At 46.5% G+C, this 17,625-nt stretch overlaps 3 protein-coding genes and 1 pseudogene across 5 annotated transcripts in view; 2 read left to right on the top strand and 2 right to left on the bottom strand.

Moving 5' to 3' along the window:
- The window catches only part of TMX2 (thioredoxin related transmembrane protein 2), a 9,527-nt gene extending 2,868 nt beyond the window's left edge, over positions 1-6,659 (top strand). The window contains exons 2-8 of one of the 3 annotated variants that reach the window (XM_032846453.1): positions 3,645-3,705; positions 3,949-4,062; positions 4,328-4,404; positions 4,666-4,772; positions 4,955-5,020; positions 5,112-5,253; positions 5,795-6,659. In XM_032846453.1, the coding sequence (XP_032702344.1) occupies positions 3,645-3,705; positions 3,949-4,062; positions 4,328-4,404; positions 4,666-4,772; positions 4,955-5,020; positions 5,112-5,253; positions 5,795-5,941 (714 nt within the window). In that variant the 3' untranslated portion in view covers positions 5,942-6,659. Of the gene's footprint in view, positions 1-3,644; positions 3,706-3,948; positions 4,063-4,327; positions 4,405-4,665; positions 4,773-4,954; positions 5,021-5,111; positions 5,254-5,794 lie in introns of those variants that run through there. The other 2 variants (XM_032846454.1, XM_032846455.1) reach the window with 2 other exon arrangements.
- A 554-nt stretch (positions 6,660-7,213) lies between these two features.
- Positions 7,214-8,858, top strand: SELENOH (selenoprotein H). Its single transcript, XM_032846505.1, has 4 exons — positions 7,214-7,430; positions 7,517-7,662; positions 7,780-7,910; positions 8,658-8,858. Exons 1-3 carry the CDS (start codon positions 7,321-7,323, stop codon positions 7,878-7,880), a joined length of 357 nt encoding a protein of 118 aa, XP_032702396.1. The 5' UTR covers positions 7,214-7,320; the 3' UTR covers positions 7,881-7,910; positions 8,658-8,858.
- A 738-nt stretch (positions 8,859-9,596) lies between these two features.
- On the bottom strand, positions 9,597-17,109 carry BTBD18 (BTB domain containing 18). Its single transcript, XM_032846521.1, has 2 exons — positions 16,959-17,109; positions 9,597-11,608 (listed from the first exon to the last, which is right to left on the bottom strand). Exons 1-2 carry the CDS (start codon positions 17,080-17,082, stop codon positions 9,597-9,599), a joined length of 2,136 nt encoding a protein of 711 aa, XP_032702412.1. The 5' UTR covers positions 17,083-17,109.
- On the bottom strand, positions 12,165-13,118 carry LOC116860414 (annotated as a pseudogene).
- Positions 17,110-17,625: the final 516 nt, after the last annotated feature.

Below are 17,625 nucleotides of genomic sequence, written 5' to 3'. Positions count from 1 at the left end.
GAAGGCAGAGGCTTTAACCCACTGAGCCACCCAGGCGCCCCAAGAATAGATGTTCTTTAGAGATAAAGGAAGATCAAAGAAACACATAAGCCAAATGCATTGCATAGATCTGGCTTGCTTGTTCCTGATTTGCACAAACTGCACAAAGACAATTTGAAATTACGGGTATCATTGAATAAGAACCAAGTATTAAATGACAGTAAGGAATTATTAATTGTGTTAAGTGTGAAATGGTATTTTGGTTTGTTAAAAAAAAAAGTCCCAGGGTGCCTGGCTCTGGCTGGCTCAATTGGAAGACCATGTAGTTCTTTATCTTGGGGTTGTGAGTTTGAGCCTCTCATTGGACGTAGAGATTACTAAAACAAATAAACTTAAAAAGGCCGGGGTGGGGGGGACTTCTTAAAAAAAAAAGTCCTTACGGCACCTGGGTGGCTTAGTTGGTTAAGTATCCAACTCCTGATTTTGCTCAGGTCAACCTGGGTGTGGAGCTCGCTTAAGATTAAGTCTCTCCCTCTCTACCCTGTCCCCCCTTTTAAAAAAAAAGTCCATGGGGCACCTGCGTGGCTCAGTGGATTAAGCCTCTGCCTGGGCTTAGGTCATGATCTCAGGGTCCTGGGATGGAGCCCTGCATTGGGCTTTCTGCTCAGCAGGGAGCTTGCTTCCCCCTGTCTGCCTGCCTGCCTTTCTGCCTACCTGTGATCTCTCTCTCTCTCTGTCAAATAAATAAATAAAATCTTTAAAAAAAAAAAAAGTTTCTATTAAAAAAGAAAGTCCTTATGTGTAAGAGATACACACTGAAGTTTAGAATTTGCTTTAAGTTTCTCCAAAAAAAGTGGGTAGCATAGATGAAAGGGAACTGTTTTGCCAAATGTTACTGTTAAATCTGAGTAGAAGAGATTAAAGTATTGTAGGGGAGGAAAATTAATTTTTCCTCTACCTCTCCGAGGTCTTGGTTGAGACCCCTGTAATAAAAGATTAAAAACAAAAGACAAATATATTAACATGTATATCTCATGTATGCACTGGAGATACCCAGGGAAAATGAATTAACTCAGAGGTGGATTAGAACTCTGGCTTATGGGGCACCCGGGTGGCTCAGTGGGTTAATCTGCTTTCGGCTCAGGTCACGGTCTCAGGGTCAGTGGGGAGCCTGCTTCCTCCTCTCTCTCTGCCTGCCTCTCTGCCTACTTGTGATCTCTATCTATCAAATAGATAATAAAATCTTAAAAAAAAAAAAAAAAAGAACTCCGGCTTATAGCATATCCTCAACAAAGAGCAATACATTTTTGGAGAAATGACTGGACAAAGGAAAGAAGTTTTAGGCTTCTAAGAACGGCAGACTGCGGGAAGGTAAAATAAGGTAGATAAAGGCTCTTGTTTGTTTTGTTAGTTTCCTCTGGCGCTGTCTCCAGGCTGATAGGGTCTAAACTTGTCTCCCTTGATTAACTTTTGTCCTTCCTGGTAAGGGTTGGAGGAATACTTTTAAAAACTTATGTCTTGGGGCGCCTGGGTGGCTCAGTGGGTTAAAGCCTCTGCCTTCAGCTCAGGTCATGATCCTAGGGTCCTGGGATGGAGCCCCACATCAGGCTCTCTGCTCAGCGGGGAGCCTGCTTCTTCCTCTCTCTCTGCCTTCCTCTCTGCCTACTTGTGGTCTCTCTCTCTGTCAAATAAATAAATAAAATCTTTAAAACAAACAAACAAACAAACGAACAAAAAACTTATGTCTTGCTTCGGGGCACCTGGGTGACTCAGTCAGTTATTCTTGTGACTCTTGCTTTTGGCTCAGGGTTTTGAGATCCAGCCCAGTGTGGGGCTCTGAGCCCAGTGCACAGTCTGCTTGAGATTCTCTTCCTCTTCTTCCCCTTCTGTCCCTCCCCATGCTTTTGAGCTTGCACATGCTTTCTCTCTCAAATAAATAAATAAAATTTAAAAAGAAAAAATGATGTCTTGCTTTTAGACAAATAGAGGGCAAGGAGCTCTTCTTTTATCTACTTCTTAATTGCTTTTAGGCTCAAAATTATTATGCAGAATAATCCAAAGTGGCATATTTGGGGGGGCATATTCTGCTACCTTCTAGTAGCCTATTTTTATGTATGTTTGAAATTTTCCATAATAAAAGGTTTAAAAACAAGGAACAAACATGCAGAACAACCAAAAGGGACTCTGCTTCATAGCGTTTGTCTGGAACCCAGGCTCCTTCTGCCTCCCCCTATGGCAGTAGGGTCATGCCATCAGCCAGCCAGCCGATGAAGACAGGAAACTGGAATGCGAGGACACACCTGCTTACTGGCTGGCTCAGACGTGGCACATGGCTTCCACTCACATTCCACGCAGGAATACTAGTCATACAGTGCTCCTTTGGCTCAAGTAGACTGAGAATCCGGCTGCAGTATGCGCAGGAGGAAACGGAAACAGTTTGGAGTATATGTAGCCAGTCTTTGCCATTGACCCACTGTCTTTAGGCACTCTTCCTTTCACTCCTATGTTTGGCCTCCTGCTTGACCATAAGTCCTTTTTTTTTTCTTTTAAGTTCATCTTTCCACATTTGTTAAATGCCAGCTCTCAACCCAACTTCATTTGTGAAAATGTGCTGCTTTCTGCTCTGGAATATTTAGTAAGATCTGTTGTATTTCCTAGCCCCCACTTTATATGTCTGTTGCTAAAGCCAGTTGATTACTTTTTGTTGGAAACTGATGCTAAAAACCCAGGACCTAAGGTCCCTGACTTCTAGCTGTAAATTGTGGTTGATTGGTTCTGTGTGAAATAGTGATCTGGGTTCCTGTACTGTAAACAGAAAGGTCTGGTAGGCCTCAGACCATCTAGACTGTAGTTGCCTTCCCTTCCCATGCTTTCTCCCACAGGGTCCTTGTTATGCATTACAGTCTTTTTGAAATTACCTTGTTTCTTTGATGTGATTATTGCCTCACAGGCCTTAGAGTCTGGAAAGTGAGAAAGAACTAAAAGCCCAAGGTACTGAGAAGGGCCTTCTAAAGTTCTGAGAGGCCCCCTTCAGCTCTCAAAGCCTATTAAAGGTGCATGGATTAGGGGCGCCTGGGTGGCTCAGTGAGTTAAAGCCTCTGCCTTCAGCTCAGGTCATGATCTCAGGGTCCTGGGATCAAGCCCCGCATCAGGCTCTCTGCTCAGCCAGAGGCCTGCTTCCTCCTCTCTCTCTGCCTGCCTCTCTGCCTACTTGTGATCTCTGTCAAACAAATAAATAAAATCTTAAAAAAAAAAAAAAGGTGCATGGATTAAACAATGAATATTGGATGGGAAAAGTTTGATTTATTTTGTTTTATTTTGAGTTGGTAATACTGTCTTAAAATATTATGTGGTTTTGGGCTTTATGTATTTCTTTCATACCCCTTATCTCATTTACCCTCACAGTAACATTTTGAGACAGATACTCTTCCACGGAGGAAACCAAAGCTCAGAGGTTAAGTGATCTGCCGAAGGGCACCAGCCCGTTTGTGGCAGGGTAGAACCGGACTGGTGGTGTTCCCACTACATGTTCGCCAACTCCAGTTATTCTTTGCTGGTACCATCACCAATTTGGGTCTCTGTTGGTTTTTAGTCCATATTTGGCTCCCTTCCCCACCCAAAGCGTCTGTGTTTATGGCCTTCCCGTCACTTTGATTCTGTTCCAGAGAGAAGTGGAGATCCTGATGTTCCTCAGTGCCATTGTGATGATGAAGAACCGCAGATCCAGTAAGTTTAGCCTGCGCCTCAGTTTCTCCAGCTCAGGCCACATGCCCTCCCGAGCTGCTTTCATCCTTGTTAGGAGAGGGGCATTATCTGGTGACTGAGTCCCTCACTCCATACCAGGGCTGAATTTGATCTTGGACTTTTATCCTCTTCCCCCTCTCCCATTTCGAAGTACCACAGGAAGAGTGACAAACAGGATATAGGAGCATGCTGCCCAGCCTGACCTGTGACCTCTTTGTGTTTCAGTCACTGTGGAGCAACATATAGGCAACATCTTCATGTTTAGTAAAGTGGCCAATGCAATTCTTTTCTTCCGTCTGGATATTCGCATGGGCCTGCTTTACATCACACTCTGCATAGGTAAGGAGATCGGTTGTGGGAACCAAATTCCAACCCCAGATCGGTCTCTCCATACCCTTCTTCCATATCTTTTACCTGATTAATTATGTATGTGGCTCAGGTGATAAGAATCTACAGAAACTTTAAGAAGAAGGGAATGTGTCAGTGGTCTGCATATGTCCACAACGCATATTCTTTGGGGCCTAAAATCTTTGAGTCAGTTTGGAAGTAAATCTCCTGCTGTAGGCCTTATATGTTTCCTCTGACATCTGTTTTCCATGTTTAGTGTTCCTGATGACGTGTAAACCTCCTCTGTATATGGGCCCTGAGTACATCAAGTACTTCAGTGATAAAACCATTGATGTGAGTTCTCTTCCTCTCTCCTTGTTTCTTGTGTCCTTTGTGGGTGTTTTTGTAGTTGTGCTTTTTACTCACTAGGAGGAGTAACTGCTTCAGATTGGAAGTCAAGGTTACTGTGGTTTGTTTCAGGAGTGAGGGAGAGAGGGGAGGGAAAGCCAGGGAGAGAGGGGAGGGAAAGCCAGGGTGAGGAATTAGATGCTCAAGTCTGAACCTTTCCGGAAGCCTTTGTGATTCAGCTCACTGGTTCTTTCCTGTGTGTGGCAGGAAGAGCTAGAGCGGGACAAGAGGGTCACTTGGATTGTGGAATTCTTTGCCAATTGGTCTAATGACTGCCAGTCATTCGCTCCTATCTATGCTGACCTCTCCCTCAAGTGAGTACTGTATGGGGAGGGATGACCAAAGCAGAGGTGCTGTGCTTTCCCTCTCATTGTTTTTGGCCTTGATTTCTCACATTGCAACCAAAGGCGTTTTCCCCCCCTCCCTAAATATTTGTTTTTCTACTTCCCTTGACCCACTCTCTTCTTTCCTTATGTAAATAATATATTTTTCTTAGGTACAACTGTACAGGACTAAATTTTGGGAAGGTGGACGTTGGACGCTATACTGATGTTAGTACACGGTATGTAAGGGCCTAGACAGAGGGCCTAGCAGTAAATCACTTGCAGTGATGTGGACAGATCCATTTATAGAGTCCTTTCTGGGTCCTGTAGGTACAAAGTGAGCACATCGCCCCTCACCAAGCAGCTCCCTACCCTGATCCTATTCCAAGGTGGCAAGGAGGTCATGCGGCGGCCACAGATTGACAAGAAAGGACGAGCTGTCTCTTGGACCTTCTCTGAGGTATCTGAAAGAGTGAGCGAGTGGTTTGGAGAAGGGTGTAGAACAGTGGTCCGCTTTGGAGTCCAACCTGGGTTTGATTCCTGGCTCTGCTGCTTGGCCCACTAGTTTTGAGGGTGTGGACTAGTTACGGGATTTCATTCATGAATTCATTCAGCAAATTTGTTGTGCTTCTACCATGTGTCAGAACTCCTAGCACAGGGGAACAGTTATTAGTTAAGATTCAGTCTCAAGAGCCCTTGTCAGTATAGTCTGTAGACCTGAGGTTCCTTAGCAGAAAATTGAAGAGAGTAACACTTGGATCACAGGGTTGTTTTGTAGAGGATATTAAATAATGTAGCTGTAATTCTTGGCACAGGGATGATCGCATAATGGGTACTTAACTGTATAGGGTTGACTCTTCCAGGTACCCAAAAAAGGAGAGTTAGAATAGATTTCTGTCCTTTTCTTCCTTTTTTCCTAGACTGTCTATGTCTAAGTGTCTGAATACTTCTTACTTCCTAGTAAGGACTGTCCCACCAGAACCCTGATGTGCGTATGTACCTCTTTTGTGCAGGAGAACGTGATCCGAGAATTCAACTTGAATGAATTGTATCAACGGGCCAAGAAGCTATCAAAGGGTGGAGATAATACCCCTGAGGAGCGGCCTGTGGCCTCAAACCCCATGGAAGTACCAGATGGGGAAAGCAAGAAGGACAAATAGAATCCCTGCCTTGTCAGTGCTTCCTCACCTCTGAGGCCCAGCCCCTCCTGTAACCACAAGCCTTGTGTGAGGCCTGGGCCTTTTATTTATGTTTTCTCCTTTGGCTATCCCTGAGTGGGGCAGGGTGCTGCTTCTGATTTTAAAGAGGCTTCCAGGGAATTGACAGGCACTCTCCAGGATGGCCTCCACTGCTGTGACCAACTTTCACTGGAAGAAGGGAGAAATCTGCCATGGATGAGGAAATGCTTTCCCTCCAAGCTTGGGTCAGTTATCAGTTCTTGTCCATCACTCACATGTCTCCAACATGCTGTGTGTTCATCCCTCCTCTTAGTGGACCTACACAGTCTGCTTAGATTATATTCGACCCAGCAGAAGATGCCTGTGTATGGAGTCTGTGCTAGGACTTTTCCCTGAAGGACCCTTGCTTCTCTAGGCAGTTCTGGCTTGGTCTGTGGCCTTCATTAAAAAGTATAAGGCTAATTTTGTCACTGGTCCCAAGGAGGCACCTTTAACCACTGAGGGTACTCATCGAAGATAATATTGCATAATCCCCTTATTTTTTGGAGTTTGGGAGGAAGGGGAATAGGTTTGAGACATTCCTTTGTGTGGTGGGGCCTCCCAGAGAAAGCCCTTGGGCAGGAATGGGGTTTCACTTACTCCCTACTCCCAACGCCCAGTTGATGGTTTTCCATAATAAAGAAACTGGGATTTCCTTTTGTTTGTGCCTTTGTGTGTTCCTCGCCTATTAGAAAAGCCTGGCCATTGCAGAGAAAGCGCCTATCTCCTCCTCAACTTCAAAGGCCATCCTGATGAGTTTCTCCAACTGCCCGGCAATGGTCCCCAGGATCAGGGAGTTTAGTTACCTGAATCCCAGAGTACTGACCTCACCGAGTTAGGCTATGGGTTTGGTTTGGGATTGGGCCGCGGTTTCCAGGGAGCGGGGGTGGAGTTTGTATGTCGTGGTCCAAGCTATTTAGCCCGATGAAGGCTTGCAGAAACGCCTGTGTGAAGCCAGGCTTGTTTCAGAGCTGCCTAGTCCGCGCCCCTCCGCAAGCGCGGGTGGTTCGGTCTGGGGCTTCTTGTAGCTCCCCCCCGCCACGGGCAGAGTGGTTGTGCCCCAGAGAGCGCCCCCCCGCCCCTCCGCGAGCAGAGTGGTTCTGTCCAGAGAGGGCTGCCCCCCCCGTCCGCGGGGCAGAGTGGTTGTGCCCAGGGAGCCCGCCCCCAGACCACGTGTGCGCCGGGCCACGCTCTGCGCAGCTAGGGAGACGCTTTGTCTCGGCGGCGGGCTTCTGGGCCTGTGGTTTGGACCTCGGAGCGGTGTTGGCCGGACCCCTATTCGCGCCCAGGTCGGCTCGGCTCCCGGCAGGGCTCCGGGCGCCATGGCTTCTCGTGGGAGAAAGCGGAAGGCCGAGGTGGCGGTGGTAGCGGCGGCTGCGAAACAGGAGAGGCCGGCGAAGGCAGCGGAGGCGACCGTCGTGATCGAGCATTGGTGAGGGGCCTGGAGAGGCCCGGGGAGGCGGACTAGGGCGTCGCAGGCCAAGGCCCCAGGCTCTGACCTTCCCCGTGTCTCTCTAGCACGAGCTGACGCGTCTACGGGCGCAACGCCGCGGCCCTGAGCCAGGCGCTGCGCCTGGAGACCCCGGAGCTTCCGGTGGAGGTGAACCCTGCCAAGCCCCGGAGGGGCAGCTTCGAGGTGACGCTGCTGCGCCCAGATGGCAGCAGTGAGTGGGGGCCCGGGAGCAGACGGGAGGCGCTGGTCTCAGACCGTGGGCACCTCGGCATTTGGGGGACGTGCCGGTGCATTCCAAAGTGACTTGGCTTTATTGGTCTTTTCCCAGGTGTGGAGCTCTGGACTGGGATTAAGAAGGGGCCCCCACGCAAACTGAAGTTCCCGGAGCCTCAAGAGGTGGTGAAGGAGCTGAAGAAGCACCTTTCGTAGGGTGTTTGGATTGAAGTCCTCAACGCTGAGGTTTGAAGGGGGCTTGGGTGGACTTGGGGTATTTGTGAAGCAGCCCTCATTTCACACACGATCTATAACTTCTTTTCTTGCTCAGAATTTCCCCTTTGCTCCTGGGTAGGAAAACTAGAACTCGGCAGTAAAATTATTTTCTGTTGGTGTGCCATTTGCTAATTGGTTACATGTTTTTGAGCTAAGTTAAAGGGTGCTGATGGTAACGTGAATGACTGTAGAAATGCAATTTGCGCCCTTTGAAGATGTGGATTATTGCCCTGGGTTGGGGTACGGGCCCTTTTTGTGTCCGTTAGATTTATTTTGCACACGTGATGGCAGTTGTTTTGTTTCTTAAAGCTGGTGGTGTAAATTCCCACTGGTTTCCTCGTTTGGGAGTTAAAGTTATTGACACTTGTTTTTGCTATTTTACCCCTTTGTACTGGCCAGAATTTTTGTGTAACCTCATGTGTGCTTATCCCTACCCTACCTTTTTGTGTTTTTTGTTTCGTTTCTAGTATGTTTTCTGTTAATCCCATGTGAAAACTGCAGTAGTATCCCTCATGGCCCCAATGATTTGACTGGTCTTTATCTCTGGTCCTTGGACATGTTGTCAGGCACTTGATATGCTGAGTAAAATGGGGGAGGATGCAATTCTTGAATTCTCCTTGGTTTGTGGGTTCTGGGGTGGGGGGTACAGCTTCCTCAGGCTTTTGGATTGCCTGGACCCTTTCTCTAACCTTTTTTTTCCCTTTGTCATGTTTACAGCTTCCTGTCTCTGGTGATGTTGGAGCATTTATGATGGAACATGGCCAAACTTTAGTCATGTACCTGAAGTCGTGGTTTCTTCCCCTCCAGAAAGGATGGTTCACTTGTGAGGCAACCTGCTAGTAAGGCATTGAACAGTTGGATTTGGTTCAATAAAAGTTGAAATAAAGTGTTTGAATAATAAAGTAAAACTTAATCTTATGATAAAAAATGGACAAAACCAACTATTTGTGGGATTGGCTCCCTTTGTATTTTTTTTCATATTCTGAGGTCACAAATTAACCTGGAGCTCCTAGGTTCTCTGGTAGATCATGTGAAATACTTGCAAAAACTGTGGGGCGGGGGAAGCAAATTATTTTTTTAAAAAAGCATCTATCTTTTTCAACTCACTTCTTGGAAGTGATGATGGAAGTTACGCCTTTTTGGCCCCTGCAAAGGTCTGGCTAGACCTCCCATACTGGACTAAATAAGCCACACATGTTAGGTATGGGAAAATGTCCTGTTAGTCGTACCCACTTGTTACACCCCAGCACTGTTTCACACCTTCTAAAATACATAATGTTTTGTAGAGGGTATTCTTTCTCATTTATTATTGAATTAGCAGTGACTAGATGCCTCATAACTTAGGAGACGTGGTGCTGGTTGTTACTTATGATCCAGTAGAGTTGGGGACCACACAGTTTATAGTTTCACTTGTTTATCACTAACTGGAAAATAGATTACAATGAAATAAGATGGTTCAAGTTCATAATTTTGTACCTATGGTACTATTTTTGCCTGGCTCCCAAAGCCTGGGGAGGAGAAGAGGGGACCTTAAGAGAGCTAGGAGTACACCTGCCTCTTGTGCTAAGAGGACAGGGCATATGCTAGCCTCTGTCAATAGACCTTTCGCTAGCCAACATTTCCCACCCTCCCATTGCCCCTAACCTACTTCTTGTTCTACGTTAGTATGTCCACTTCTGTGTCTGACTCTGAGGAAGGGTCGGGCCACACAGAGGGAATACCAGTGGGCACCAGCCTCCCCTCTGATGTCCAGTCCACCACATCAATCTCTTCCTCTTCGGAGCTGGCAGGAAGCGGGTCCAACAACTCAGAGTTGTCAGGTACCTCCTTGCCCGCCTCTGGAGCAGAATACAACACCTCATCCATACTTAGGGACACTTCTGGCCTAGTGTCCAACCAGTTTGAACAGGGAGGTGAGAGGTCCTCATAGGACCTTTGGGGAAGGTCAAGAGAGTCAATATGAAGCTTCTCTCTCCGACCATCCAATGGTTGGGAACTGGTAATTTCCAGATCTGGAGTCCAGGAACCTCCTACTGAAAGTACCTCCCCTTCACTCACCTCAGAGGGTATGACAAGGGGGCTAAGGGACTCAATTGGCTCTTTGTTCTCACCAACAGGTTCCTTTTCCAGTCCTGTGAGCTCCCTGGGCCAGAGTTCCAAGTCTGGCAAACACCATTCTTCCCCTTCGATCCAGTTCTTTCCTGTTTCTGTCAGGTGATAGCTAGGGGTCCTGCAGCCCTCTGCTCCAGGACTTTGCAGAGACCCTATGGGGGGCTCAATGTCTGAGCCACACAGCATGAAGTCCAGGATCTCCTCCAGCTCGCTGGTGGCAGCAGCAGTCGTGATGCGGTACTCCTCGGCTTCGCAGGGCTGCCCCAGCAGGGCTGTGTCAAATGCATACGGCTCTCTGCAGTCTATATCCAACCCAGTTTCCTTCCCTATCAGTTCTGGACTGGACCCGAACTCAGACTTCACCACTGGGTGGTCTGGGGAGCGGCTAGCAGAAAGCAGAATGTCTTGGAGTCTAGAGCACAAGGGGGAGTCCTGACACAGTTCTACCTGAGCAGATGACAGTTCCTGCTCTCTATGTGAGGATGGCTGAGTACTCGCAGTCCCTTCTGAGTGTTGTGCTTCTGGGATCTGAGGGCTGTCTTGAGAGTTTTTGAGGGGAGGCTCTTGTACCACCTCCCAGCATGTCCCATTGACAATCTTCCGAAGTTTCACTCTTCCAACTTGCCCCTCTTCTACAGAGTCTGAGTTCGGTGCCCTAACTTCAGGGCTCCGCTTCTTGCTCCCACCTGTCTTCCCAAGGCCAGATGGGCTTGGGATGCTCTGTAGAGGACTAGCTCTCCCTGGTTTCTCCTTGTCTTCTGGTACTTTATTTATACTCTTCTGCCGCCAAAGGCGCCGGCCAGGGGCTGTGGGTACTGAGGTGGGTCTGCTTACCATGCTAGAAGGCTTGGATGTACAGATATCCGGAGACGGCTTTGAGCGACTCAGTCTGATCTTTCTGGGCAATAGCCGCTCATCCACAGAAGGGTACATACTGGGTGGAGAAAGTGCTGTAGGAACAATGGCAGGGTCACTCTTGTTCTCTCTTGGTCCCTGACTGTGGCTTGATGGTGAAGAGCTTTTTTCTTGTGGAGTTGGGCAAGCTCTGGCCTTCTTCTTGAGCAGGTTGCCAGACAAGTTCTCTGCATTCTGTCGGTTGCTTTTTTCTAGGGGCCCCTCCTCCTTCCCTGAGGACTTCAATCTCACTGGCCCAAGAGGGCAAGGAGTCTGGGTCACAGGCAGTGGAGTCCGAGGGCGGCGGCTGGATGCCACCACCCTGGCAGAGATTGGTGCAGCTGCTGGAGGCTGTAAGCACTCCCTGTTCAGTCTTCGGCCCTGGGGAGCCTTCACCAACTTCCCACCCTCTAGCTGAAGGGATTCTAGCTCAGATACACGGAGCTGACGGGCAGCAGAAAGCACATCCTGGGCTTCTTCTCGAGATACTTCCATCTCTGAGGTATATAAGAAGTCCACCAGCTTCCTGAGTGTCCTGATCTTCAAGCCCCCCAGCTCCAGCACCACCTTCCGACCCTGAGCTGGCCTCTCCCGCTCCAGGCGCTCTGTGAAGAAGGGGCTGCAGGCTGACAGGATGCAGCAATGAGCTGGGACTGCCTCACCTGGAAGGAAATCCAAACACTTTATCTTAAGCAAACTGGCATGTTCATGGTCTGCGCAGAGTCTTTACTATCCAAATGTGCTGCTCTTTCTCTCAGTTTTCCTCCATGGAAGTTCAAATAGGAGAAATCTGTTCCTTCTGTCCGCCTGGAACCTTCTGTCATTACCTAACTAACACCATTTTATCTTTCAAAATCTAGTTTAGGGGCTGCTGGGTGGCTCGGTTGACTGTCTGCCTTGGGCTTCGGTCATGATCTCAGAGTTCTGGGATTGTGAGGCTCCCTGCTCAGTTGGGAATCTGCTTCCTCTCCTTTTGCACGCCCCCCGCCCCCGACCAACCACCACTCCCGCTCTCTCTCTCAAATAAATAAAATCTTAAAAACAAAACCCTGAAAATCTAATTTGGTCATTACTTCTTCAGAAAGCCTTTCTCCATCCCATGTCAAGTCTAGGTTAGGTGCTCCTGGGCACGGGGAGGTACTCTAGCTGTCAGAGCACTTAGATATCCATATTTTAAGTGTCCACCTCCTTCACTGAAGTGAAGCTCTATGACTGAGACTATCTGCTCACAGAGGTATAACCCGCTGCTTGACAAAAAGGAGGAGTTCAGATTTTTTTTAAACTCACAGGAGAGTTTTAAAAATTTTACAGAAGCTGTTTGTAATAGAATGTGAGCTCTGGATGTAGACAATCAGGGTTCAATTCTCTCCTGACCCTCTTAGGCACTACCCACCAGGCAGTGGTCTGTCCTCAGCCACCTTCCTTATGGGTACTTCCCTGGCAATCTCAGTCTCTCTCATGGCTTCAATTTCCAAAGGCTCGCTGCTGACTCCCAGGTCCTATTTTTGCCCAAATACCTTTTTCCTGAGCCACTAAACATGCCATAGCCTGTATCAACCTTTCTAGAAAATGAACTCCGTTCCCTAACCCCCAAACCTCCCATTTCTTACATCCAGCTGCCCAAGCCTGGAAACTACAAGTCATCTTTGATTGTTCTCCTTTAACCACTGTATCTAATCAAACAGTGATTTTTATCTATTTATTTATTTTTAAAGATTTTATTTATTTGACAGAGAGATCACAAGCAGGCAGAGCAGCAGGCAGAGAGAGAGGGGAAAGTAGTCTCCCCACCGAGCAGAGAGCCTGATGCGGGGCTTGATCTCAGGACCCTGAGATCATGACCTGAGCTGAAGGCAGAGACTTAACCCACTGAGCCACCTAGGTGCCCCTTATCTATTTATTTTTAAAGATTTTTTCTAATTTTTAAAACTTTAATATAGTTCAAATCAGTGGGCCAGGTTAACTTCAGCTCCTTCACTGCCAAACCCAGGGGGAGGGACTGCTTCAGTTTCTCTGCCTTCTCCTTGTCTATGATGACCAAGGTGTAAAGGTAACTTCTGCACCGAACTTTAAACTTCACATTATCCTTACTTTTCTTGATCTTGATGGATTTGGCATCCCTCACCTGGCTGTGAGCAGAAAGTCCTTGATTTCCTTGATTTTGCAAGGCATGGCTACGGAGAGACTGGGGAGTGCTCAGGCAGCACAGCAAGTGGCAAGGAGGATGGAAAAGCTAAAAATTTTTAGTAACCTCTACACCCAACATGGGGCTCAAATTCAAAACCCTGAGATCAACAGCCATAGGCTCCACTGACTGAAGCAGCCAGGCGCCCCTCAAACATTAATCTTTAAAAAAAAAAAAAAAAGGATACTATTTCTTGAATCCTTATTGCATGCCTTGTAATATACTAAGTCAGGGTTTTACCAGTATTCATTCATTTGCTCTTCTCTTCACTGCAATCCTGTGAAGTAGCTGCTATTACAGATGAGTAAACCGTGGCATAGCTAAGTAACATACCCACCACAATTACACGGTTAGCAAGTCACAGGAAGAGGATTTGAACCCAGGGAGTTTCGTTATGAGCCTAAGCCCTTAACTGCTCCAAGTTTTGTAAATTCTTTTTGTTTATAAACCATACATTTTTCTCTATTCTCAATGTCTAGTTTTAGGCCACCATTCCCTCTCTGGATTCCAAAATGACCTCCTATCTGGGCTTAACAACAATCCAATAATTCTCATGCATCCTAAGTGCTATTTTTAAAGTAGGCATCTGATCATGACCTTCCTCTTAATACCTTTAAATACATTTCCTGGGGCCCCTGGGTGGCTCAGTCAGTTGAGTGTCTGACTCCAGGTCTCATTCTGGGTCATGATCTCGGAGTAATGGGATTGAGCCCTGCGGCAGGCTCCACACTCAGCAGGGAGTCTGCTTGAGATTCCCCCCTCTCCTCTGCCTCTCCCCGCTTGCACACACACTCTCTTTCTAAAATAAATAAATCTTTTTTTTTTAAGATTTTATTTATTTATTTGACAGAGAGAGATCACAAGTAGGCAGAGAGGCAGGCAGAGAGAGAGGAGGAAGCAGGCTCCCTGCGGAGCCGAGAGCCAGATGCAAGCAGAGAGCCAGATGCGGGACTCGATCCCAGGACCACGAGATCATGACCCCAGCCGAAGGCAGAGGCTTAACCCACTGAGTGACCTAGGTGCCCTAAAATAAATAAATCTTAAACAAAATAAATACATTTCCCAATGTTCTGAGGATAAGACCTACTTCTTTGCACACTTCAGAACTCACATGTTGCTGCTAATTTCTCTCCCTGTATCTCTCATCAATACACTTCCTGGAGTCTGCCCTCTAGCCATAGTGAACCACTCACAAATCCTTGGTTGCATCTACATCTCCGTACATGTTGTTCTCTCTGCCTGGTGAAATCTTTCCCCACTTCCTTCTACTCCTGTTTGTCCTCCAGATCTCCACTAAAAGGTTATTTTTTCCAGAAAATCACCCTAACCCGTGTCCCCCAAACTCCTCATGTCTGGGAAGGTGCCCCTCTCTTGTGCTCCTGTCTCAGCCTTTGCTTACTCCAGTGTTATTTATTATATTGCAGTTACTTGGATCCACTGTTATCTCCGGTTTCTCTCCCCTTTACGTGATTTCCGTATAAGAAGGGATTTTATCTTCATACAGTATATATGCCCATGCTTGTACACTGTTCTAACATACAACAGGCAATTGCTTTTTTTTTAAATTTTGAATTAAGGAATGAATCCCAACTCTGTACTTACTAAGAGAACGAACAGGTAAGACGATTAACTCCCTAAGCCTCAAGTCATTCATCTGTAGAACTGGAACTATATCACATTATCTCACAAGACTGTTGTAAGAATCAAATGAGACACTAGACGATATTGTATGTACTCTGCAAAGTACAGAGTGCTACACGATGTTGGTTGTCATAATCCCTTTTTATAAATGAAGAAACTGAGCTCCAGAGAGATGAAGTGAGACTTGGGCATTTGTCACTTAATTTCTAAGTAACAAAGCTAAGACTCTGACTCCTAGTCTTGGGCTTTTTATAGGATACCAGGCTCAGGGTGCCTGGGTGGCTCAGTTGGTTAGGGGTCCGACTCTTGATCTCAGCTCAGGTCTTAATCTTAGGGTCATGAGTTCAAGCCCCCCACTGGGCTCCACGCTGGGCATGGAGCCTACTTAAAAAACCAACAAAAATACATGATCGGGGTGCCTGGGTGCCTCAGTCGGTTAAAGCCTCTGCCTTCAGCTCAGGTCATGATCCCAGGGTCCTGGGATCAAGCCCCGCATCGGGCTCTCTGCTCAGCTGGGAGCCTGCTTCCCCCTCTCTCTCTGCCTGCCTCTCTGCCTACTTGTGATCTATCAAACAAATAAGTAAAATCTTAAAAAAAAAATACATGATACCAGGCTCTACTTCATACTGACTGAACATTCCATGTATAAAGGAAAGGGGTGGAAATAAACTATATATTTTTAAGTCTAACAACAAACAATAAAACCCTTTAATTTGAAGATGAGAAAAATTAACCAAAAGCTTGGCAAGAAAATGAGAATATATGCAATAGTATTGTCTAACATTTATATTGTGCTTAGTACATTAAAAGCATTGTTTTAGGGGTGCCTGGCTGGCTCAGTGGGTTAAGCCTCTGCCTTCGGCTCAGGTCATGATTCCAGGGTCCTGGGATCGAGCCCCGCATTGGGCTCTCTGCTCAGCAGGGAGCCTGCTTCCCTCTCTCTCTCTGCCTGCCTCTCTTCCTACTTGTGATCTCTCTCTCTGTTAAATAAATAAAATCAAAATTATTTAAAAAAAATTGTTCTAAGTCCTGTGTGTATATTAGCTCCATCTTCACAATCACCGTTACATTTTAATTATCCACCTTTCACAGAATTTCTATACTTAATAAACTTTACATTATTTCATTACTTTCTTTCTTTCTTTCTTTCTTTTTTTTTTTTTAAAGATTTTATTTACTGGGGCGCCCGGGTGGCTCAGTGGGTTAAGCCTCTGCCTTCAGCTCAGGTCATGGTCTCAGGGTCCTGGGATTGAGCCCCACATCAGGCTCTCTGCTCAGCAGGAAGCCTGCTTCCCCCTCTCTCTCTGCCTGTGTCTCTGCCTACTTGTGCTCTCTTTCTGTCAAATAAATAAATAAAATCTTTAAAAAATTTTAAAAATAGTGATTTTATTTATTCACCTGAGAAAGAACCTAGGGGTGAGGGAGGGAGAAAGGGAGAAACAGACTCCCTGCTGAACAGGGAAGAGTGGGACACAGGGCTCAATACCAGGACTCAGAGATCATGACCTGAGCCAAAGGCAGATGCTTACCCAACTGAGCCACCCAGGTGCCCCTCTACTTACATTTTTTTTAAAAGATTTTATCTATTTACTTGACAGATCACAAGTAGGCAGAGAGGCAGGCAGAGAGAGAGAGGGGAAGCAGGCTCCCCGCTGAGCAGAGAGCCCGATGCGGGGCCCGATCCCAGGACCCCGGGATCACAACCTGAGCCGAAGGCAGAGGCTTAACCCACTGAGCCACCCAGGAGCCCTCTACTTACATTTTTAAGAGAAAAAAAGCACAGTCTCATTTTCACTCTTGGAAACAGTAACTGTCCTAGAAACAAACAGCTCTTTACCAAATAACTTATAGTGCTTAAGGGTGAGGGCACATTTTCTTGGTTTTGTGCTCTATTCCCTGGCCCTGAACTCATTTTATCATTCTATAGTGAGTATTCTTTTTTTTTTTTTTAAAGGTTGTATTTATTTATTTGAGAGAGAGACAGTAAGAGAGAGCATGAGAGGTGAGAAGGTCAGAGAGAGAAGCAGACTCCCCATGGAGCTGTGAGCCTGATGTGGGACTCGATCCCGAGACTCCAGGATCCTGACCTGAGCCGAAGACAGTTGCTTAACCAACTGAGCCATCCAGGCGCCCTATAGTGAGTATTCTATAGTGACTTTTTAATTGAGTCCGCACTAGTGTCTTACCTTCTGCCTGCAAAAGGACATCACAGAACACACCAGTCTGTTGCTGGTGATGAAGCTGCAGAAAAGCTAAGCGGAGAAACCTGGGATTCCTGTATAGGATTTTGGAACTGGCAGGAGAGCACATGTTGGTCTCTTAACAAACTTTCTAGGTTTTCACAGATCAGATTCCTGTAGATGAGAAAGTGTATTTCAGAAGAATGCCTATACCTAATTTGTTTTTCATTTTTGAAATGGTAGGAAAATCTTAAAAGTGGGAGATAATAGCCACGGGCTGAGTTACCATAAGCCCAGAAATTGTGCCAAGGGTCTCTTAAGAATATCATAGTGGTTACATGTGGGAGCTTAGAAGCAAGAGTAGATTTGAATCTCAGCTCTATTATTTATTAGCTTAGCTGTATAATCTCAAGCAAATGACCTAACTTTTCTGAGTCTCACTTTTCTCATCTAGGAAGTGATAATGATAACAGTACTTACCCGGTGGAGCTGTTTTAAAGATTAAATGAGTCAATGCGGGTAAAATTGCTTAGCACCGCGAGTGTCTGACACGTAACAACTATCACTTCTAAAATGGTAGCTATTGTTGTCCTCAAACCTTCTTCATTCACATTACCACTGAGACTCAACGCCTACGGTGCTGACAACTCGTATTCTTCCTGAGCAACACACT

This window comes from Lontra canadensis, unplaced genomic scaffold, assembly GCF_010015895.1.
Source record: "Lontra canadensis isolate GAN:19392208 unplaced genomic scaffold, GSC_riverotter_1.0 scaffold176, whole genome shotgun sequence".
In the NCBI taxonomy this organism is placed as follows: domain Eukaryota; kingdom Metazoa; phylum Chordata; class Mammalia; order Carnivora; family Mustelidae; genus Lontra; species Lontra canadensis.
Note: the sequence above shows the minus strand (reverse complement) of the source record. Positions and strands in the feature narration are given on the sequence as shown.